This window comes from Elephantulus edwardii, unplaced genomic scaffold (assembly GCF_000299155.1).
Source record: "Elephantulus edwardii isolate Elephantulus edwardi_28Jun2011 unplaced genomic scaffold, EleEdw1.0 scaffold00148, whole genome shotgun sequence".
NCBI lineage: Eukaryota > Metazoa > Chordata > Mammalia > Macroscelidea > Macroscelididae > Elephantulus > Elephantulus edwardii.
In genome coordinates, this window is record NW_006399898.1 from 5,968,365 (window position 1) to 5,992,036 (window position 23,672).

General features: G+C 49.7%; 1 protein-coding gene across 1 annotated transcript in view; it reads right to left on the reverse strand.

The window, feature by feature from the left end:
* P2RX7 (purinergic receptor P2X, ligand-gated ion channel, 7) overlaps window positions 1-23,153 on the reverse strand; it is a 48,906-nt gene extending 25,753 nt beyond the window's left edge. Inside the window, exon 1 of the mRNA XM_006894715.1 lies at window positions 23,029-23,153. Within this exon, the coding sequence (XP_006894777.1) occupies window positions 23,029-23,153 (125 nt within the window). The remainder of the gene's footprint in view (window positions 1-23,028) is intronic.
* Window positions 23,154-23,672: the final 519 nt, after the last annotated feature.

Genomic DNA, 23,672 nt, shown 5'->3' on the forward strand with positions numbered 1-23,672 from the left:
TGGTCAGTTCATGCCTCAGCTCTGCCTCTGGTCCCCTGCCTCGGGGTCAGTGCACACCTCAGCTTTTCCTCCTCTGAGTCAGTTCACACTTTAGCTCTGCCTGTTCCCCTGCCTCAGGGGTCAGTGCACACCTTGGTTCTGCCTCCTCTGGGTCAGTGCGCACCTCAGCTCTGCCTCTGGTCCCCTGCCTCGGGGTCAGTGCACTAGCTCTTAGCATCTTCTCCATAGCCTCAATCCAAGTGACCATGACGGAGAAGGGAATGGGAGGAGAAAGTTAACAAGCAGCAGCTTCCTCTTCCTTTAGATTCCCCCTGTCTGCCTCTACCCTGAATTATTAAGAGCGGGTTAAGGTCAGTGCCTTAGGGACTCCTCCAGCATGGCTTTATTTAGGCCTTTCTCCAGCTCCTGAGTGAGGTTAGGGAGTAAACGCCGATGGCTGCTGACTCTGTTTTTCCCTTCAGAAGCCAAGACAGGGAGTCAAGAGAGGGCGGCTCCACAGTCCAATCAGGAGCCGTCTGCAGCACCGCTCCCAGCAGCCCTCAGCTCTGCAAATGCCCATCAGTAGGGAAATGAGTGGACACAAGGCAGGTTCCCCATGTGACACAGCGCTGCTCCTCCAGACAGAGGAGAGACGTCCATTCTGTATGACGCACTTGCTATAACACAAGCACCCAGAGCCTGGCCGCCTTATGCAACGTCGAGTAGGCTAAACATCACGTGTATGACTTTAGGAGAGTGGTGTGAAGGTTCCACTTTAAGGAAACTTTCAGAATAGGCAAATTGTAGACATAGAAAGCCAACTAGCGGTTGCCAAGGGCTGAGACGGGGCACAGTGAGCTCTATTTTGATGTAGTGACAATGTTTGCAGAACCAGATAGAGGCGGTAGCTATGCAATGTGTGTGTTCAGTGTCACAGAATGGTCTACTTAAAAATGATTTGTTTATATACATTTCACCTCAATTTTTCCAAAAAGGGAAAAGCCTTTTACAGATGGTGAACCAGAAAGCAGACCAGGGTGGTGTGTGTAAACAGAGAAGAAAGGAAATGAGAGCAAGATGAAGAAGGGGTCAGTTGCAATGAAAACGGAACTCACTATTCGTTCTGGAGCGGGACAGAGATGCATAGGTGTTTCTTTATTATCAGTACATTTTGCAGTATCTGTAATGGTCAAGAAAATGGAAAGCTCATCAGAAAGCTGTTGAGCTGGGGCTCCGCCAAGGGGTGGCTGCCCAGTTCCAGGGCGTCTGGTCCAAAGTGAGCCTGTGAGCAGAAGGCACAGCCCTCCTGTGGTGGACACGGTGCAGAGAGCGAGCGTCTGCTTCACTGTAAGCCCCAGAGGTCTCCGGTGTTTCTCCCCATGCCTGAGTCCCTGCTTGGCACAGATAGCTCTCATGCTCAACTGCTAACCAAGACTTCAGAGGTTCAAACCCACCCAGGGGCCCCGTGGAAGGAAGGTCTGGTGATGGAGCGCGGGTCTGCTCTGACGCGCACAGCTCGCCAGCTGGGGCCTTAGTGCTGATGCTGGCACCTGTCTGCCTTTGTTTTCAAGTCTTAGTCAGGGCTAAAAAGAAAAGATTAACTCCTAGAGGTGGCCAAGAGGAATGGGAGCAAGGCTGCAGATGCCATCCTGGGCATCTGGGCAGTGCTAGCCGGACCAGTCGAAGGGATGTCAGGCTTCGCCTTCCAGAAGCATCTGGGATTGGGCAGGACGATCTAATATAAGGGACACACTTTGTTTTGTAACAAGGGGAAGAATAGCTAGTTGGAGAGTGAAACAGTCCAGAATTTGTTCATGGGACACAGATTAGAAAGCCTGTTTCTGCTTTTGCCAGTGTAAAGGATGTGTGTGTGTGTGTGTGTGTGTGTGTGTGTGTGTGTGTGTGTGAGAGAGAGAGAGAGAGGGGGGAAAAGAAGAGGAGGAGGAGGAGGAAGAGGAAGGAGAAGGAGAAGAAGAAGAAGGAGGAGGAGGAGGAGGAGGAAGAAGGAGGAGGAAGAGGGAGAGGAGGAAGGAGAGGAGGAAGGAGGAGGAGGAGGAGGAGAAGAAGAAGAAGACGACGACAACACTGGCAAGACTTGTTCGAGGAGGAAGCTCAGGAGTTTGATGATACCGTGTGGGTCTCTCTGCCTGCTTAGCAGACCTAGAGAAGTTAAAAATAAAGTCAAATCAAGGAACTGTCTCATTTCTCAGGGAGTCATACAGTGCATTACAAGGGGGGAAAATAAAAAGAACTCAGGTTTTTTAAAAATCAGCACTCCAGAAGAACTTGTAAGAGAATTTGAAGAAAGGAGAGAAAAGAATATACATCTGAAAAGTATAGTTTAATTTTTTAAGAAGGAAAAAATGTAGCTGCAAAACGCAAGCCTATACAATTAGAGAAGAGGCAGTGAGTGGGCTTGAAGAACTGAAAAGAAACCTGATACAACCACAGCTTTGCAAGTGTGTGATAACGAGAACAGTCAGCTTCTGAACTTTGAGTCAGCGCGCGTGAACTGGGAGCTGGACCTCACCAAAGGCTCTTTCTCATCAGAAGGAACATGGAACAGGGAATGCTGACGAGGCAAGGCCAGCAAACGAGTCCAACAAAAGCGGAAGAAAACAGCACGTCTCCTCAAGGAGTTAGAAGCCATGCTCACTTCAGCAGCGCATGCATTGAAACTGGAACGCTACAGAGAAGACTAGCCCGGCCCCTGCGCAAGGAGGACACGCAGATCTGTGCAGCGGTCTGTATGTTCAGCAAGAGCAACTTCTCCTGTCCAGTAACAACGAGAAATGAAAAAAAGAAGTGTTACGCGTCCAAGTGAAAAAGGACAGTGAGAGGCTGTGTCCTACACAGGAAGAAAGAAGGCTGAAGGGCCCTGGAAGCAGAGCTGGTTGACTCAGGCTGCGTGGAAAAGTCAAAAACCAGATCGAGGAAGAGATCTTAATCAAGGGAGCGAGGTTGAGTTGGAAGGGGCCCTGGTGGCACCGTCTATAGGCCGCTGCCCTGCTAGCCCAAAGGCCTCTCCTCTCTGGTGGTTCAAATCCACCAGCAGCTCTGAGGGAGAAGGATGGACATTCAGTCTCCTGTACAGTTTACAGCCTCGGAAACCCAATGCAGGCTGAGCTAGGAGTGCACTCTTGATCAGCGGCCGTGACTGTGCTGGATCAGCGCACAGAGCATGGGGGCAGGGGGGAGGGAGGAAAGTGGCCTCTCAGCACTGAGAGGACCCTACCCAGAGTCCGTGCTTCCGAGACAGCTCGGCCTGTGCCATCCTATCCACAAGGGTCACTAGCTGCCAGTTAGGAGGCTCCCTGCCTGCCGACGTGTAGTCTGCAATGCAAAGACAGCTCCTCCCTGGTGATCCAAACCCACGGGCTGCTCTGCAGGTCAAAGATGGACAGTTTCCGCCCCTGAGCTTTGCAGCCTCTGAAACCTGCTGAAAGGTCAGCTGGGAGTCAGAGTTGGCCAGGACATGGCTGCCAGCATCATAGCTTCTGAAAAGGTAGAGAGCGAACGTGTTCAATTCCTGACGGAGGAAAGAGCCGAATGGGAAACATTTTTCGCTCTAGAACATTTGGATGTCAAATTGGTTGATAAAAGATTGAGAGAGATTAAAGCCTGTAAAAGGTTGTCCACTCACTGCTATCCGGTTGAGGAGACTCAGCCACTCTTCACTGGGTTTCCAAGGCGGTCCACCCCCACTGAGGACACTGCTCATCTCTCTCCAGCAGAGCCAGTGGTGGGTTTGAACCATAGACCTTCCAGCTGGCAGCTGGTAAGATACATGCTACGCTACCAGGACTCCTTCTAAAAAGGTGGAAGGTGTGGTAAAGATGCCACTAAAGATAGTGATTCTGTCTGTCCAAAGGCTTCATCAGCGAGAGTGGGAGAAGCCAGGTGGAGTGCATTTGTGGGCCCAGTGCTGCTACCATGGAACATTGTTTGTAAAATCTGAGTCACCCCTGGCAGGTCAAGTGATTGAAAGACAGGACTAGATGCTGGGAAGAGAAAGGGTGAAGGCATTTAAGAGATGAAGGAGCAAACTAATCTCAGCACTGATGGGATGTTCAAGTGGAAAAGCTATGAAAACCAAGCTGCAGATTCTGTTTTGAATGACTTCCCTCCCTTCCTTAGTAGTAGCACCCCTATATTTATCATGGTTTTAAAGTAATTGAGAGTGGAATACAAGGAAAAATAAAAATCGTTTCTCTAACCATTCTAAAAAAAAAGATATTTGTTGGGCTTTTACCCAAAGCAATAAAAAGTTAGAGTAAAAGGCATTGGGGCTACAAACAGGCTTAAGATCCAGTTGACCTTTATGAGTCCGAGTTATTAAATGTAATTCCACACACATGAGAATATTTATTTGTTAATATCCTCCCCCCGACTCTTGACCGTACATGTACAAGCTGCAGACAGTTTTGGTTTACGTGGAGTAGTACAGTGTTTTCCCAGATAACTCGGGGGCAGCCCGAGAGCACAAGCCTCATCTTGCACATCTGTTGCTGAACGTCCTAGGTGGTCTCCAACCCTTTCTTGCTCAGAAGACCTGCCTTGTGTAACAAGCATAAAATGCTTCACAGGAAAGCTAAGGAGTTGGCAGTAGCCCTCAGCTCTAGGGCCACTCTGCTCCAAGAAGCTGGACTTCTCTGCACTCAGAAGAGGTGAAGCCCCTGGTCCTTGCAGCCAGCAGGGGCAGGAAGGAATGAGAACTGAGCTGGGCCATCCAGGTGGGTGGAACGGAGATGGGAGAGGAGAGCCAGTGGGAGCTGTGGAGACAGAAAGCAGGGTTCCTCCAGGAACACCCGGGAGTCTGGATGGAGATGAGGATGTGCAGGAGGCAGAAGGCGAAAGAGTGGAGGATGAGGTCGAGCTGTCCAGCAGACTCACCAGATGTAGAGAGAGGTGACCACCATGATGAAGACCTTTAGGGTCCCGAGGCACCGGCTCTGGATGTGGACGACTTTCACAGACTCGTACTGGCATGGCACACAGCGCCGGCCGCGCGCCATCGTCACTGCAGAGGCCCCTTCGGGGAGGAAGTGCCTTTCAGCCACGCCAGTCTCTCCCCAGAGAAGAGGTGTGCATGCTGAGCAAAGGTAGCACTAAAGTGAAAGAGTGTACCTGACCCTGAACTCCAGCTGACCCTGAACCTCAGTCCTGTTTGGCAATGAGGTGACTGTCTGATTAGGAGTGGTGGCAAGATGCTTCCTGGTCAAGTCCCTGACAGACTGCTGCCTGCCTGCCTCCTTCTCCAGGCTTTTCCTACTCAGCTGTCTGTCCTCCTGAGAAGTCAGCTATGACTCCCGACTGAAAACTAGAAAGATCCAAGTCCCAGGTTTGTGGTGTCGGCCACACTGTGCTGCTGCGATGAGGTGGGTGTTAGTGTTGCACCTTGAGCCTTTTCAATATCAGCAGTGCCGTCTGTGATAAGCAGGTGTCAGCTGAACTCCTAGACCAAGACAGAGAGGAGAAGCGCCTGGTGACCGCCTTCCAGCAGTTAGCCCGTAAAAACCTTGGATTGCGGCCCCAACCGGCCGGTGTCCATGACGTGGTGAGGTGGCCGCCTGCGCTCCGCCGTGTCCCACCTTGGAGCCCGCTCGGCCTGGAGCGCGCCCCGCCTTTGTGGTGCTTGAGCTGCAGCCTGCTGCGGCCGGGTTGTAGGCCGGGCCGGGGCGCGCGCTGGAGCCGGCGCTGAGCTTCACCACCACGGACCTGAGCCTGACCCCCCATGCACTTCCAGGAGCTGCGCGTGATGCTGGCGGGCGAGGTGGCCCGGGCCAAGGCGGCCGACGGCGCTCACAAGGAGAACACGGCGGCGGGCAAGGGCGCGCCTGAGGCTCGGACCAAGTCGGCTGTGCGCGCCCGGCTGGAGGACCGCTTCAACAGCATGCCAGCGGAGGCGCGGCGCAGGCCGAGACCCCCGAGGCCGGTGTTGCGCTCAACAACTTGGTAACTCTTATCCGACACCCACCAGAATAAATGAATGTCCCTCTTCATCAGCAACAAAACACAAATGCACAACATTCGTCAAGAACAAGACCGCAGCTGCAACCACAGCTGTGCAGTTCACATACTGCTGTTCACCAGCAGTGCATGTACTAGAAGCCACAGTCAAGCATCAGGATACCAGATTGCCTAGGGCATTTTCTTTCTGTTATCAACAAGAAATTGAATCCACTAAACAGAATGTCAAACATTCTTCTAGGTGGTATAGCACTGGTCTGTGCGTTGCTGCACAGAGGTAACTCGTGGTTGCTGTGATGCTGAAGACTGTCACAGTGATGTGCCAGTCGTGGTAATGGGCACCCATCGTGGACAGTGTTGGCTGGAGCTTCCCAACTAAATCAAGCCTGGAAGCAGGAGCGGCATCCACTTCCAAAACAGCTTGCCTCCGGAAACTATGTACGAACAACTCGACAGCACCAGACAACAACAACAACAAACAGACTTTAGGCAGCAGACACAAAGCATTACCTGAGCAGGTTTGGATTAAAGTTGGAGAGAATTTCCTGCGTGGCTTATCTGGAACATCTCTCCATGGTCCACTTCACGGCCTGCTTCTCTGTGTTATATGGAAACCTGGTATTTCTGCAGCTTAAATAAACCTTGATGCCGTTCTTCCCTTTGTGGCGAGGACCACCCCCAGGCTGAGGCCGTTTCCTCCTGTGCCTCCTTGATTTTGCCCTCTCTTCTGAGTACTGCCATTAGAATAGCAGTCACAAGGGGGGGAAACCATTTATTAGAAAACGCTTCTAGCTTTTATTTTTCTGTTCTGAATATCAGAAACATTGAACAACTTCTTGGTTTCATTGTAGGTATCCTAATGTCTGTTGATTAAAGTGGGAAGGACCCTGATAAAGCTGTATTGATTATATAATACACAGAAGGAATGTGTTAACTTCATTATGTATTTTCAGTTTTAGAACATGAAGTGAGGTTTTATAACCCTTTGGAATAACCTCATTAGTACAACTTTTGCTGGTTTTGTTCTCGCTGCTACTTGCCCAATAATGTTTGTTTCTTAGATCGAAAATGCAAGGGGAAAAAAAATCTATATATTCAGTATTAATGAGGATAAGAAGAATAAAAAATTAAAATACCACTTTTTTCTTCTTTTGCAAAGAAGAAGCGCTATATAAACAAGCAATAATAAACAAAACCAAAAAACCCTGAATCGCACCGCACAACACAGTCTGCACGCCAGGGGCCCACTTCCTACTTGGGCCAGTAGTGACTGGGGTCTTAAAACCTTGTGAGCTGCCATTTAAGGTGCAGCGGTTGGTCTCGGCCTGTCCAGAGCAAAGAAGCAAAGTGTCTCATCACTCCTGGGTTGCTCTCAGCTAACTCACAGCTGAACTCCCAGCAGGTTTTCTGGAGGTTGTACGTGCACAGGAGGAGACTGCCCATCTCTCTTCACCTGTGGAGCCGCTAGGAGGCTTGAACCGCCAGCCAGGAGCTTGCTGCCTTTGTGTTAGTAGCACAGCTCTGTACAGACCACGCCACCAGAGCTCCTGGGGGCAAAGCGAGTGAAGGAAAGCAAAGATGCAAGCAAACTGTCCAAAAGTTACTAGTCAAAACGAACGTGCGACACCATGGCCCAAAGTCCACAAGAGCTGGATGGTGCTTGACAGCCCGTGCTGACCGTTCTGAAAGGGACCACAGAACAAGGCCCTGGATAGAGGAGGAGAAACGTGTGGAACAGACACCAAACCAGTAAAGCCCAGCTTCCTACTCTCTAGAGACTGAGGAACCTCCTGACTATGCCTCTTGGATGCCCTGGAGTCTGGAACTCAGTTCACCCCACATGGCTCAACTGTCAGGCAAGGGACAGTGCTGGCGTTAGGGGTTTATTTGTCAAAGTGGCTTTCCTAGCCCTTGGCCTTGGCTTTCCCCAAATGACTGAGCGGGAACCTGAAATAGGCTGTGTGTGAACTGTCACAGGCTTGATCAGTTTTCCCCTCCACCAAGTTTAAATTGAGCAGGTTTAGCAGCCGATCAGACCAAGACCTACATGAGAACAGCACCAGCCTCAGCAGAGAACCAGAGACCGACTGGAGAGTGGGGTCCGCTGCACATGGGTCCAAGGCCAGAGGCTTTCATCTAAGGCTGTTCGCAGCTCAAGGGGAGATCCTATGATGGGTAGAGCTCAGGGAGCTTTGTGGCTTAGTGCTAAGCAGCTGTACTGCCAACATGAAGGCACACAGTTCAAATCCACCAGCTGCCCTGCCGGAGAAAGACGGGCAGTCTCCTCCTGTGCAATTAACTGCAAATGAAAACCTGCTGGAAGGTCAGCCGTAGGTTGGTTCTGACTCAATGGAATATAATAACAACAATAAGGGAATGTTGTGACATTGACCTAAGCCATGAGGCTGAAGTTCAAGAACCTGGAAGCACTTGAGAAGCTGTCCTGACTGAGGAATTGTATCCTCTTACCAACCTGAATTATAACTTGTTAACCTCCCCAGCAAATCTCATAACCATGAGTGTCATTCCGTGGCCACTGCAGTGGATTCCAGACTTGGTAATAGCAGCGTACGGTTGGTGTTGGAGTTGGTAGAAGTAGGTGTGGGAGCATGGGGCCACTTGATCTGTGGATGTTGTTGACAGGGACAGTTACCCTTGTGGAGCTGATAGAGTTCAGGTGTGGTCATCCTCACGCTGGCCCTGCTCTTTTTACAGATAGACCACAGTAAGATGAGCCCTAACACCAGGGAGGTACATACTTAGTAGAACAATTGATACAAAGAGATCAGAAGGACAACATTTAGGCTGGAGCTCCTAAAGGCAGGAAGGCGTCGGAATGGGCCTGAGGCACTCAGGGAAATGAGGAGTGCTGTCAACCTGGGGACTACCGTCTCTGTCCCAGAGCAAAGTGGTGTACGGCTGTGGGGGAAAACATATTTACTCTGTCGGCTTTGCCTCACATCACAATGTCAATTAGTAAAACCTTGTGGATAATACAGCGTAATCTGACATTCTTGCTTTGGACACATCCTTAAGAGAGATCAGTCACCAGAAGCCCAGGAAAGGCACGGTGAGACGGACTGTCCTGACCGTGACAATGATGACCTGGAACGCGTCAGAACCGTGTGATGACACAGGGCAGGACAGTGTATCATCCACTGTCCACTGTAAGGCCTCCCTGAGTCAGAGTTGACTTGATAGTCCTCTTTCTGTTCTCTGCACCGTGGTGAGATCATCTGTTGATGCTGCGTAAAAGCCCCTCACGCTACCCGAACAACACTTTCTTTGACTAGTTGGAGTGGGTGGCAGCTTCTTGCTACTGTAGTGTGACGGAGGCATCACTGTGGTCTTTCTTTCCCTATATCCAAAATAGCCTTCCTTTTCCTCCCTCCCAAATGGTCTCTGTCTTTGGTTCAAAACTGTCCTTGGCCCAGAGCACAACACTTTGTAGAGATTCTGCTGTACAAAGAGGAGGTGAGTCCCAATCTGTTAGTTACCATGTTCCAATACCGTGGGATATAATGAAGAAACGTAGTCCTGCCCTAGAGCTCAAAATATCAATCAAGTAAATACAGTCACTGGGCTCACCAGTACTTTGAAAAGAGCTGTGAAGTGACTCTAGGGAGCTCTGACAGCCTAGTGGTGAGAATTTGCCATGACAACCCTGAGGCACACAGTTAGAATCCACCAGCTCCTCCACAGGAGAAAGGTGAGAAGTCTCCTGCCGTGTGATTAACTACCTCTGAAAACTGGCGAGAGGGACAGCTGTGCGTCGGTACACAACAACAACTCTTCTCATAGGTGTAGCCTTCCATGTGCTCACTCGATGTGCAGGCTTGGAAATGTGGAAGACAACTGCCTGGCCAACAGACCAGGAGAGATCCGTATCTGTAACAATTTTTTTAAGAGGTACAACAGCAAAATTTGGGAATTATTGGACAATACCATTCATATATCACACAAGTAAAATCTTATTGAAGATTATTTAGAAATGGTTTGAGTGGTGCACTGACAGTGTTGCCAGAAATGGAGCCTGGATTCAGAAGAGACCATGAAATGAGGAATGTCTTGTTGGTATCAGGTGTATCTTGGCTCACGGAAGAGAATACTTGAAAGATGTTTACTCCTATTTCATCAGCCTGTGTAGTCGTAGGAAGTCTAGATCACTGAGAAGATTGGGAATTTCAGAACCCGCTCACTGTGTCCCTATGGAATCTGTACGCAAACCAAGGAACAAACAGTAGTTCAAACAGAACAGGAGACATCACATAGTTTAAAATCAGGAAAAGTGTGCATCAGAGTTGGCCGCTTTCTCCATACCTGCTCAGTATGTATGTTGGGCAGTCAGCCCCCAAAGCTAGGCGATCTGATAAAGAATCAAGGTGAAAGGAAGACTTAGCAACAACCTGTGAAATGCTTGTAAGTAAAGAGGACATACGGAAGAAGATCAAAGACTGCATGCAGCCTTAGATTACACCTCAGCGTCAAGAAACCAAAAGTGGTCACAACTGGACCACTGGGCAACTTCAGGACACACGGAAAGGGGTTGAAATGGTCAAGGGTTTTATTTTACTTGGATGCGCGATCAGCAGCCATGAGAGCAATTCAACGCTGAGGAGACAGAATCAGCTCGAAGCTGACTTTACACTGGGTTTCCCCTGGTGAGCAGTGCAGCTCCCCACAAACGAGGTCCCCAGAGCTGCTCCAGAGGGAGCAGCCGTCAGCCATGCAGCGCCCCACAAACGAAGTCCCCAGCGCTGCTCCCAAGGGAGTGGCCATCAAGAAATCAAAAGACGTTGTACTGGACATATCTGTTGTCAAGGCCTTTTTTAAACTGTTAATGAGCAAGGATGTCATTTTAAAGACCAAGGTGTACTTGACCCAACAATTACTTCTGATCCTTGTGAAAGTTGAACAGTGAATAAGGGGAGATGAAGAGCTGGAGCCTTTGATTGTGATGTTGCTAATAGCATTGAGTATACCAGGGTGTGTAAGTTACCTAACACTTATATAACTAAGAGACCGCAAGTGGATAGCGTTCTCCTAATCCGAATTCCATCATTATTGTTCAAAGACATGGAAAATGTAGTCACCACCTTCCTGAGGAAGGGAAGAGATCCCAGATAAGCAAAGTGATACTGAAGAAAGAGAAGAGGGAGCCTCCACAGGCTGATCTCAAAACCTACCACAAAGCCCGAGTGATAAAACAGCCCGGTGCCAGAACAGTGCCAGCACACAGACCAACAGAGCAGACTGCAGAGCCCAGGAGAGGAAGGCCGTGGTCAGTGAGCTGGGCTGGCATGGTGACTTCAGCAGTGGCACAGCAGAGATTGCCAAGACGGTGCAGGTTCAGGTAGAGGTCCAATCTGTGACACATGAGATGGCACAAAACAATAACAACAAATGAGTTTTATCCACAAAGGGAAAAAAACCAACGTGGGTATTTTTCAGCTCCAGTGAAAGAAGTAGAATATTCAGTTCTTAAGCTGGTCAAGTCCTTACAAAGTGCCTTGAAGAGACTGTTGGAACTCTAGACTGTCAGATGATCAAACACAGTGTTGGTGAGAGCTCAGAAGGGAGTGAGGGGAGCAGTTACACCACAGATGGTGAGACGCAGTGGCCAAGGAGTGGTGACCACAGTACCAGGAGACGGATAGTGACACCGATGTGAGATGGCACAGGAGAGACCCGTGTCGTGAGAGAGCGGAGTGCACTCGGGCAGAGCTTCCTGTGTGGTCGGGCGTCTCGGGCACTAAGCAGTGGGGCTAAGGAGCTTTGTGACACTTGCGTGGGCAGTGCAGAGACAAGGCTGGCTTCTTTAAGAGACCACAGAATCAGGAAACAGAAGCTGAAGAGCTTAGGCATGAGGGAAGCAGAGCTGGCTCAGTCTCGAAGGGTACATCTTTCTGGCTTTCCAAGATTGGTGTATTTGGCAGCTCCCTTCTGAACTGTGGGTTTTTTAAGAAGACAGACCCAGTGTCCAAAGCTGAGGAGGCAAGCATGCCATGCCCAAAGGGGCAGGAGGTTGAGACTTGCCAGGCCTAGGAGTTGGGCTTGCCACTTCGTGGCCGTGGGACGGGGAGCTGCCTAAAGCTTCCCAAAACCAAAGGAGCAGAGTTGCTGTCCTAGTGGGCCTGGGAGGCAAAGGAGCAGACTTACTCTCCTGGCGGGCCTGGGAGGCAAAGCTGAAGCCTGTAGTTGAGAAGTCCCACCTCGAATCCGGAAGATGTGACCAACACCCAGGGTCTGAAAGGCTGCCCGATGGTTCAGGGAGCAGGAGGTTACTGTAGTTTGAGCTGAATGTGAATTGTGTGCTAGCTGTTTGCTTTTGAAGTTTACTGCCTCTTGTCCTGTCTTCCCCTCCCATTTCTCATCATCGTAATGGAAATGCTGACTTTGTGTCTGCTTAGCCATTAAGCTCTGAATGCATAGAACCTATATTCTAGGTTCCCAAATGAAGAGGAATTTGCTCTGTTCAGAATTTGAACTTGAAAAATGTAGGGGATGATATGATGGAGTGAAAGTGTTTTGCATGGCAAGGGTAAGAATTTTAAGGGTCCAAAAGGCAGAATACATAGATTAAATTGTGTCCCCCAAAACATGTGTCCACTTGAATGAGATGTGATCCTCAGTTATTTTTTTTAAATAACTTTCCTTCTTTTTTTATTTTATTTTATTATTTTTGTGTGCGTGTACCGTCAAATCATATCTGACTGGTACAGGAGGAGATTGCCCCTCCTTCCCCGGCAGACCATCTGGTGGATTCGAACCGTGCACCTCTGGGATTGTCGTTGCAGCTTCTTGCCACTAGGCCACCAGAGCTCCCCGTGATCCTCAGTTATGTCCTGATGTAGTGTGGCAACTATGTAATAGGATTTGATGGATCAATCAGTCATTTTAACAGGATTAATCCTGTCACAGCCCTGACCCTGCGTAAAGGGGAACTTCCCTGAGATTTGATCTCTAACTTTTTTTTTTAAATCTTACAAGAGATAAAGAAAAGAGAAGCAAATAGAAAGGCCCTCAGTGCCACAGATAAAGGAGGACTGAGAGCAGAGGGGAACCTCCAGACCGACCTCCATTGAAAACCTCCTAGACCTGGGGGAAGATTGATGCCGAGACACAAGGAGACCTCCAGCCAACCCCAGGCCCGCAGCTGCGGGAAGGAGACAAACACCTCCCTCCAGAGCCAACAGAGAAAGAAAGCCCAGGCCCACGCGTCCAGCATCCTAAACGGGGAGGGACCCCAGAAGGTCAAGCTGGGTGTAGAAGAGGCTGTGGCACCAGAGATATCATTGCTGATGTCAGAGGGATCCTGGCTGAAAGCAGAGAATACCAGAAGAACGTCTAGTTGTACTGCTTTGACTATGCAAAGGCATTTGACTGTGTGGATCATAACACACTGTGGTTCCATCAAGAAAAATGGGAATCCCAGAGCACTTAACTGTGCTCATACGAAACCTAGACCCAGACCAAGAAGCTGTTGTCATAACAGAGCAACGTGGTTTAAAATCACCAGGAAGCATGGGTGTTAGTGTTGTATCCTTTCTCCATGCCTATTCAGTCTCTATGTGAGCAAATCATTGCAGAAGATGGACTCATGGAAGAATGTGGCATCAGGACAGAGGAAGATTCATCAACAGCCCATGTCATGCAGAGGACACAGCCTTGCTTGCTAAAAGTGAGAGGACTTGAAGTGCTTACCCGCAGAACTTCAAGGACTACAGCCTTTAGTATGGATTGCATCTCAACACCCAAGAAGACAAAAATCCTCACCGCTTGACTGATAAGTAGTGTCAGAACAGATGGGAACGAGATTGACATGAATTATCAATGATTTCATCTTCCTGGGATCCACAGTCAGCACCTTTGGAACCAGCAGTGAGATCAGGAGATGTATTGCACTGGGAAAGTCTGCTGTCAGGATGTCTCCAAACTACTGAGGAGCAGTGACGTCAGTTTGAAGACTAAGGTGCACCTGATTCAGGCCATGGTCTTCTCAATCACTTGCCATGCACCTAAGTGCTGGATAATAAATAAGGATTACAGAAGAAGAATTGAGTGGTGGTTTTGGAGAGGAATCTGGAATATCCCATGGACTCCCGAAAGAACAAACAGATATGTCTTAGAAAAGGTATGCAGAGTGCTCCTTGGAGGCAGAGATGGTGATGCCTCTTTCCCCATATGTTGGGCCTGTTGCTAGGACAGGCTGTTCCTTGGAAATAGACATCCTGCTTGGAAAGGTGGAGTGTCAGTGAGAGAGAGGAAGACCCTGAGTGAGAAGGATTGACACTGTGAAGGGGCTCAGGTGTGTCAGGGACGGAGGGGTCAGCACCGGATAGGACAGGGCTCAGATCTATTGTCCACAGGATTGCTGTGAGTTACTCAGTGAATTACGGGCACCTAACATCTTCCTCTTTAGCACTTTGGAGGGTCCTGGGCAGCAGATGTGTCCAGCGCAACATGTCTTTTTATTTCTTCTTTCTCTTTACTCTGTATTATTATTATTAATGAAAATTTACAGAGACTTTGGATTTCCGCTCATTCGTTGTTGCTCTTTTCTCCTTGCCCACCCCGCCCCTCCTGTTTACTCTTCTCTTTGAAAAGTAAAATTCCTTCATTGTTATACAATCCCTCCCCTCAGGTCCACTCCACTATGCAGCCTTCCTTCTGGACTCCTGTCATGACAATAATACCTAATCTTATATCCCTTTTAAACCGTTCTCTCCCTCATCTGTTTCAATGCAATGTACATTATTTATCCCATCTTTCTCAGTCTTCCTCCAACCCTGATGTCAGTCCTGTTTTACAGCAGTGGCATTATGCAGCATTTGTCCTTTCGTGACTAAGATATTTCACTCAGCATCATGTCCTCCAGGGTCACCCATTCTGTATATTTCATGAGTTCCTTGTTTTTCAATGCAGTGTAGTATTCCATTGTGTGAATATAGCACAGCTTCTCTATCCATTTGTTTGTTGGTGGGCACTTAGGTTGTTTCCAACTCTGCTATTGTGAACAAAGCCGCGGTAAACATGGGTGTGCATATATCTGCTTGGGTGGCAGTTATGGTCTCTTTAGGGTATATTCCCAGTAGTGGAGTTGATAGGTCAAATGGTATCTCTATTTGCAACTGTTTGAGACCGAGCCACACCGCCTTCCACAGTGGCTGCACCATTTACACTCCCACCAACAGTGAATAAGGGTTCCAGTTTCTCCACAACCTTGCCAGCATTTGTTGTTTGCAGTCTTTTTATTTCTTGACCGCAGCTTCTATGGGTGTTGATTGTGACTCTGAGTACTGCTTTCCGTTCTCACTTCCTCCCCCAAAAAACCCGACAAAACCCCACCAGCCTTGTAAGGAAGGTACCAGTAACAGCCTCACTGCAGGCCTGGAGAGGCAGGGGCACAGGGAAGATCGCAGAGTGAGTGAGTAGCAGTGATGGATTTGAACTTGGCAGTCTGAGTCTGGAGCCCGTGCTCTGGTTCACCCTGCTTCACCGCCCCTGCACCTGCCATGCACGAATCTGTGTAAGCGTTTTCCTCACACTAAGGTGTTAAATCCGCAGGATCAATGCCTGAGCCATCAAAGGATGTGCACATTTTGCATCTCATAGCATTTTACCAAACCACAAACGCCCATCACTTCAGGCTCCCACAAAGCAAGATCGAGAGTGTGCACGTTGGCTTTTGCAAAGGTCCTGACGGGAAAGACTGTGACTGTGTGGGCTTCGCTGAGCTCCAGGAGGGTCCAGACGCCAAACTGGGAGCGAGCGGCTGCGAGTTTGAAAAAGAGAAAAGACACCATGAGACCCCAGGGAAGACTGTTCAGTAGAAGAGGGGCCACCAGACAAATCCTTAGACAAAGGTGAAGGAAGGAAGGAGACAGACTTTGAGTCTAAAGAAGAAATGATTCCCTAGAACTGGTGTGGAGCACTATCAAGTCAGAACCGATCTGTAGCTGACCCTCCAGTGGGATTTCAGAGGCAGTAAATTGCTTGGGGGGAGATTTCCCATCTTTCTCCTGTGGAGCCACTGATGGATTCGAACCACGTGCCTTTGGTTTGATAGCACAGTTCCTAACCACAGAGCCACCAGCACTCCCTAAGGGAATAGCTAGCATTAGGACGATCTCCTCACAGCTTTCCTAGAGCGCGCCAGGCCTTCTCTGGGATCTCTAGATGGCAGGCACGCTGATGCTGCGAATTGCCATTTACCCCATCGAAGGCTCACCTCTCTCATCACTCTGTATTTAAACGTTCTTTTACCATCCTAAAACCAAACAACACACAAGCCTTTCTCTACCCCACTGTCTTCTCCAGTCACCACCCAATCCTCTTCTCAGGAGCCACGGCTCGTGAAAGGGTGAGTCCCACATTCATTTCCGCCTTTCTGTTCCCTCCGTGGTCTACTCCAGTCAGCTCTCTAAAGCTTCTCTTTGAACATAAACACCAACATCTTTGCAGTGACATCCAAGGGGCCTGCAAGGGACTTGCTCTTCCTGGACTCTGAGTGGCACTTGGTGCAGGCAGCGGGCAGCCCCCACCCGTGAGAGCCTGTCAAGTTGGTGCCAGCTCCCAGGGACCCGCACACCCCAGAACAAAACGCCACCACATCCTGTGTGAGGCCCGCTGCTGCAGCCACTATGCAGCCCATCTCAGAAGGCCATCCTGCTCAAAAGCATCGAGTAGAGCAGTTGCTTCAGTCAGCAGCCTCGGAGGCACACGCTGCCTTCCAGGCCGTTTGAAGTTCAGGAAGCGTTTTATCAGTGCTTACATTACAAGGAAGAGTTGGGACCATGCTGATCTTTCCTAGATTTTTATTTCCTTAACAAACCATTTCTCTTAGCCTCTTATGAAGGAAAAGAGAGAGGGAAGAATCAACAGTGAAATAAAAAGACATTCTTCCAACTTTTGGATTTTGGAAATAGTCGTCTGGGGGCAGTAGCTACTCTAGAAAGGAAATAGACTCCCTGTGAACTCTAATTGACGTTCCAGTGTGATTTGGATGTGTGCATTAATCCTTTCTTTTATTTTTTTTAAAGAAAGTACCACTCCCCGTCAGCTGTGGCCCAGCGTGTGGGGTGATGGGTTAAGTGTGCAGTGCTGACACAAGTCCACCATCAATGTGAGTGGTGTTGAGTCCTGGGGTGCTGACAGTGCCAAGAAAGGGTAGATTAGAAGGCGTCGAGTAGTGTATCATGTAAGATGGCAACTGAATTAAAGAAAATCAGGAAAACAAAAAAACAAAAAAAAAGAAGGCCATCCTGTTTTTGTGACCTTTACCAAACATGATGTTCCTCTCCGGGGACTGGTTCATCCAGGTCACATGACCAGAGTGAGTGAGGTCTCTCCACCCTCGCTTCCTTTAGCTTCCAGGAACCACATACTGAGGACGTCTGTGCACCTCCGTGGGTCCTTGTCCAAGCACACGCGCGCCCCTCCTCCCGAAAGCTCAGGGCTGCTCGGGGATCTGTCCCGGGTTCTCTTACTTTCTCTTGTTCACCTTCCATGGCCGGTCAGAGTTAGCCACACACATTTCTCATCACCATCTGTATGCTGTTCCTGTTGTTGTGTACTCTAGAGCTGGAACCCATACCTGACCCGCCAGCGGGTTTCAGAGACAGTTAATCACACAGGAGGAGACTGCCCATCCTTCTCCTGCAGAGCAGCTGGTGGCCTCGAACCTCATGCCTTCAGGATTGCAGCGCAGCTTCTTGCTGCTCGGCCCCAGAGCGTAGAAGTCTGTATCTCTAGTCCCATGCTGGCCATTCCCTCTTCATTTCCTGTATCAGCAGGTGGGTCCAAGCCTGAAGCATGGCCCTCCCTTGGTCCCCGTACTCCCAAGCCCCTTATCCATTCCCATGCTGAATCCTCTTACGGGCTCAAAACCTGAAGAGATTATGCGGCTGGCACACAGACAGGGCTTCGTCCTGCTGTCCGTGGTCACTGTGGGTTAGTGCCAACCTGTCAGCACCTAACAACAACACAGCCCCTCCAGGGGCCCTTGTGGTGCAATGACTGAGTGCTCTGTTGCTCAGCCGAAGGTCTGTGCACATATGCAGGCCTGGGCAGCTGCTCCTGTACAAGCCACTGCCTGGAAAACCCTATGAGCCCTTCTCTTGGTCACGCTGGCTCTCTGTATATACGATGGACTGAAAGGCATCCAACAACAACAACAACATAGCGCAGACCCGTCTGCTCTTCTGTCCTGCCACTGCCACCTCCTTGGTCCAGGCCACCCATCATCTCTCCCCTCCACAGCTCAGTGGCCTCTGTTCTACCCCACCCGCCTCGTTCTCTACATCACTTTAGTACAGACAAGGTCAGGGAAGGCTTGTGAAGGCTGGGATGCAGGACGGGGGCCACTCCTGTGCAAGACGAGTGGCCGGACCCCGCACACTCCTGTGAGTGACTGTGGTCAGGCCTCCCACCCGTGTGAGTCCCGGGCGCGTGTGCGTCTCTTATCCCCACGTGGGCTGGACTTGTCCCTCCTCAGCCCTGGCACCTCACTTCTGTTCATCAGGAAACACCCCAGACTGTCAGCTACAGGGCCACCCGCTTGTGAGAACAGGCGGCCAGCCAGGAGCCACAGCTAAACAGTCACAGCTAGCAACAACAGCTCAGTCTCCACGCTGCCAGGCAGCCCGGGCTGTGGACGATGCTGGCCTTGCTGTGTGCCTGGGCGCAGGCTGAGCACGTGGAGAGTGCAGCCTGCCGGCCACTCCACAGGAGAAAGATGAATCCATGCAGTCAGGGAGACGCGAGGGGACAGTCTGACAAGTCCCAGGGAGGCGCCTGTGTTGGATCAGTTATGAAGCCACAGGCTTGGTTTTGGATTCGGTATGGATTCTCAGGTCACATGGAGTAGAAGCTAAAGAGCTCACAGAGCCCCAGAAGACCTCGCCTGAGCAGTCCCAGGTTACCTGCCCGGGCTACCTCTGCACTCACCTAAGTAGTGCATCTTGTTCAGCACCTGCTGTGACTTGTACACTTCGCAGCAGCCATGCTGACCTCCTCGCTTTTCCGTGGACATCTGTCTCTTTCCTGCCTCAGGGCCTTTGCACTTGCTGTTCCCGCTGCCAGAAACTCACTTCTCCCCATACTCAATGATTTACTCCCTCCTCTGATATAAATTTCAGCCAATAATATCTTTCTCAGTCGTACACCCACTCACCCCTCAGCACTCTGTCTTCTCTGCCTTTTAAAAAACCATTTTGCTGTGATTTGAATGACAGTGTACAAGCCTGTTGGTTTTCCATTCAACAATCTAAAGGCGTTTTCTTTCATGACGTTGATTACAATCCCATATTGTAACAGTGTTCTCACTCCCCCTATGTTCCCACTTCTTCCTCCTCCTCTCCCCTCCTCTCCTGCCCTGTCTGCTTTACCCCTTGGGCAAATGCTGCTTCTTGGTTGATTGTTCCAAGGAACCTCCTTCCTTTTGCATTCTTCATGTATTTGTCACCATCTGACATTTCATATGTGTCTGTGATGTTTCTATCGCACCTCTCCTGCAATGGAGTATAACTTTGAGAATGGGAACCCTCTTGTATTCTCTGCTGTTACCTGAAACCAAAGCAGACACTGCTGTGGAGACAGTCACAACCCTCGAGGACAGAAAAGTGCCCCTGTATGGAAGCAGAAGTACCCTGTATGTTCCCTATATGGAAACAAATGGCCTCCTTTTCTAAGACAGACCTTTGGGTGCGCATTGGTGCCTTTGAACACTGGGGCTGGAGGGAAGTACGGAGCATCCCGCCGACTACTCCCAAACAAACAGTTCTCTCCGGGAGGAGGTGCAGTCAGGGTGCTCCTTAGAGGAAAGGACGGTGAGACTTCATCTTACGAACTTGGAGCATATTGTTAGGAGAGGTCAGTTCTCAGGAAAGAATGTCATCCTGGGAAAGGGGGAAGGTCAGAGGAAGACCTCAGGAAGAAGGACTGACACAGCCTATAACCGCGGGCTTGAGCAGAGCGGGCATTGTGAAGAGGACACAGGATTGGGCAAGGTCCGCTCTGTTGTTCATCCATCACTGTGTAGTCAGCGCAGCAGCGCCAACCTGACAGCACTGCCAGGCTGGTTCTCCCAAGGCTAGCTCTGCTCGAGGCCGACTCCACGGGGTCTCTGGCCTCTCAAACCTGCGGCAGCTCTGGGGGCGAGTCATGGACAGTCCCTTCCCACCTGGGAGACCCAGTGGAGGCTCAGCTGGGAGGCAGTCCAGCTCACTGACAGCGAACTGAGCAGAGGACGGTGAAGGAGCCTGTTGTCTAGTAGGTGAAGAGGTGGATTGCCTGCCAAAAAGTTAAAGCACAGTTAAACCCGTCACCGCCCGATGGGAGATAGAGCAGACCCTCTGCTCCCACGGAGATTCACAGCAGGTGCCATTTGTATTATTTTAAAAAATTTGTTTAGTTGAGAACGTTGTTTGTAGTTTTGTGCCATCGAGTTGCCTGCGACTCATAGTGACCCTGTGTACCACGGCCCTAAACACTGCTTGATCCTGTGCCAATCTCTGTCTCCAACACACTCACCCCAATTACCACAGTCAATGAATCAGTTCACCTCATCAAGGGTCTTCTTCTCCTGTGCTGTCCCTCCACCTTCCCAAGCATGACGTCCCTCTCCAAGGACTGGTCCCTCATTGCAACATGTCTAAAGTATGTCAGACAAAGCTTCAGGATCCCTGCCTCCAAGGAGCAGCCTGGTCTCACCCTCTCTAGGACAAACCTGTTCATTTTCTTAGCAGTCCATGGTATATTCAGTACTCTTCTCCAACATCACAGGTCAAAGGCATAAATTATCCTTCTATCCTCCCTATTCATTGTCCCGCTCTCTGACGCATAGCAAGTGATTGCAAAGACCATGGCCTGCATCATTCACACCTTAGTCTCCAGAGAGACACCATTGAACAGCAAAAACCCACCAACTCAGTAGTCACTGCTTGTTACAGGTGATTGATATTTATTACATTCTTAAAGTTGTTCGAATATTCTTACTTTCTTTTTTTGAGTGGTTTCTCCCCCACTACCATACCCACTCTGCCCTCACAGGCTTCAGTCGGGTCTTCCCAGTTCTTGTCACTTTAATCCTGTATACATGGTTCTAAGAAACTCTGTCTCAAGCAGACATTCTTTAGTATTTAAGCCACACTACTGTTTGGCTATCAGAAGACTTCAGAAGATATTTTTTTGTTTGAATTGTAAAAATTTTTTTAGGGCAATATATATATATACTTTTTTTAGGGCTTTAATTTTATCCAGCTCCTTTGATTTCAGAAAGTCCGGAGTCCAAAGATTTTGAAATTCTGAAGCAGCTATTTTGACATCAACTTAGCAAAGCAGTAAACTTGAAGATAGAAAAGATTTACTCCTGAGCAGCCCATGGGCGGCTGCCGTGAGCGGAATGGACTTGACAGTCCTCGGGTGATCGTAATGAAAGAGACAGAGAGTTGCAAGTGTTGACAGGAATGTGGACGCACTGTGGCTTCACACACTGTGGCCAGGAATGTGGACGAGCAAAGCCACGTGGAGCCAAGTGTGGTGTGTTGCTCACAGGGTGACCTCAGAACGGTCACATGACCCAACAGTTCTAGTCTTAGAGACCTGGCCAAGGAAGTGGAAGCATGTTCACATAAACATGGGATTCATACAGCATTTCTCCTTCCCGCCAGCAGTCCAACACCACCTACTGCACCACTGGCCACCTCCTTAGAAACACCCCCAAAACAACTATGAGATATCATCTCACCCCAGTCAGAATAGCAAAATTTAACAGAACAGCAAGCAACAAATGCTGGCGAGGTTGTGGAGAAACTGGAACCCTGATTCACTGTTGGTGGAAGTGTTTACAACAGTGCAACCACTGTGGAAAGCGGTGTGGTGCTTTCTCAAAAAGTTGCAAATAGAGTTACTATTTGACCCAGCAATTCCACTACTGGGAATACACCTCAGAGACTATAACTGACACCCAGGCAGATGTATGCACACCCATGTTTGTCGCGGCTCTGTTCACAATAGCAAGGAGTTGGAAACAACCTAAGTGCCCATCAACAAATGAATGGATAGAGAAGCTGTGGTATATTTACACAATGGAATACTATGCTGCATTGAAAAACAAGGAACTCATGCAGTATTATTCAGAATGGGTGACCCTGGAGGACATTATGCTGAGTGAAGTATCTCAGTCACAAAAGAACAAATACTGCATGGTGCCACTGTTGTAAAACAGGACTGACCTTGAGGTTGGGGGGTGACTAAGAAAGATGGGTTCAATAATATATCCTGTATCGAAACAGATGAGGGAGAAAACTGTTCAAAGGGACACGTGATTAGGTATTTTTATCATGACAGGAGTCTAGAGCGAAGGCTACATGGTGGAGTGGACCTGGAGGAGGGTTTGTAAAACAATGAAAGAATTTGTCTTTTACTTTTCCAAGAGTGTAGTGTGCTAGGGGGGAGGGCTGAGAGGGGAAAAAAGTGCAACATTGAATGAATGGAAATCCAAAGTCTCTGTAAATTTTTACTGAAATTAATAATAAATTTAAATTTAAAAAAAACTGACCTTAAAGAAAAACAACAAAAAAAACCCAGTGCCCAGCTCTGTGCCGACAAGCCCAGTGGCTCTGAGTGTGCTTGAAGCCCTGAACTGTATACCTTAGATGGGCGGGGAATGCTGTAGTTATTGTATCTCAAGAAACCGTACCTCAGTAAGGCCGTAAGACAGAAGCACCAGAGACGAACCTCGCTGACACAGGGCACTTTGACTTCCTCTCAACAAGCCTCTCTGATTCTGTGCCCCCCAAGCCAGCATTCCCACCTGGCAGGCCGTCTCTGCCTGGTCCAGGGTGTTGCCTGAGCTTCTCACCCTCCCGGGCATGCCCTGCCTTGTCCCCTGCCTGGCCTGGGCCAGAGCCATTGCGTCATCCTCACCCTCCATCCCCATGGCCTTCTCTTTCCTCCTGACCAGCTGGCCAAAGCAAGCACATCCATGTGGGATTCCGGTTGCACTGCGAAGCCGCCCCCAGCGTTCTGGGCTGTCAGCAGCAGCAGAGATTTGAGGTGCCAGCGACACCCGCTTACCTGACGTAGGAGAAGACGAGCACGTGGAGGAGCCACTTTATGGTGCCGTAATTGGCGCTGTGGATCTGGATGACTCTGTTCGTCTCGTACTGGAAAACGCTGTCACATTTGCCGCAGGTCGGCATGGTGCGAGAGAGGCTGCGCCCACCTTTTCCTGCCCCAAGCCCCCAGGCCCGACAGGCGAAACATGTGGGCTCTCAGCAGGAACTAGGAGTTCCTCCAAAGACTACCAAGTGGGGGCGGTCCCTGGCAGCTGTCCCAGATGTGGCTGGGCGTAAACAAAAAGAACCGAATCCTTCCTTCGGGCTTGACTGCAGTGGCCGGGGCCCGGCCCACCTCCCCCAGACGCCTGCACAAAGAGGGTGTTCAAAGGAGAGGCATTTCTTAAATTCTCCCTAGCCCATTTTTTCCTTTCGATTTTGAGCAGAAGAAAGCGACAGCCTTGCCAAGCAAGGTCAGGAGACCCAGGGCTTCAGCTGTGCCCTTCCCATGGCCTCAGGCCCCACTCACTGATGGCTCAGCTTCTACAAAAGGCTGCCTATTCTGCCCCAGATGTGTGAGTGCTGGATGAATGGACGTCTCTTCTTCCACCCCGAACTTCCTCATGTCGCTCTGGCCTGCGAGGGAGGACGGGGCATCAGATC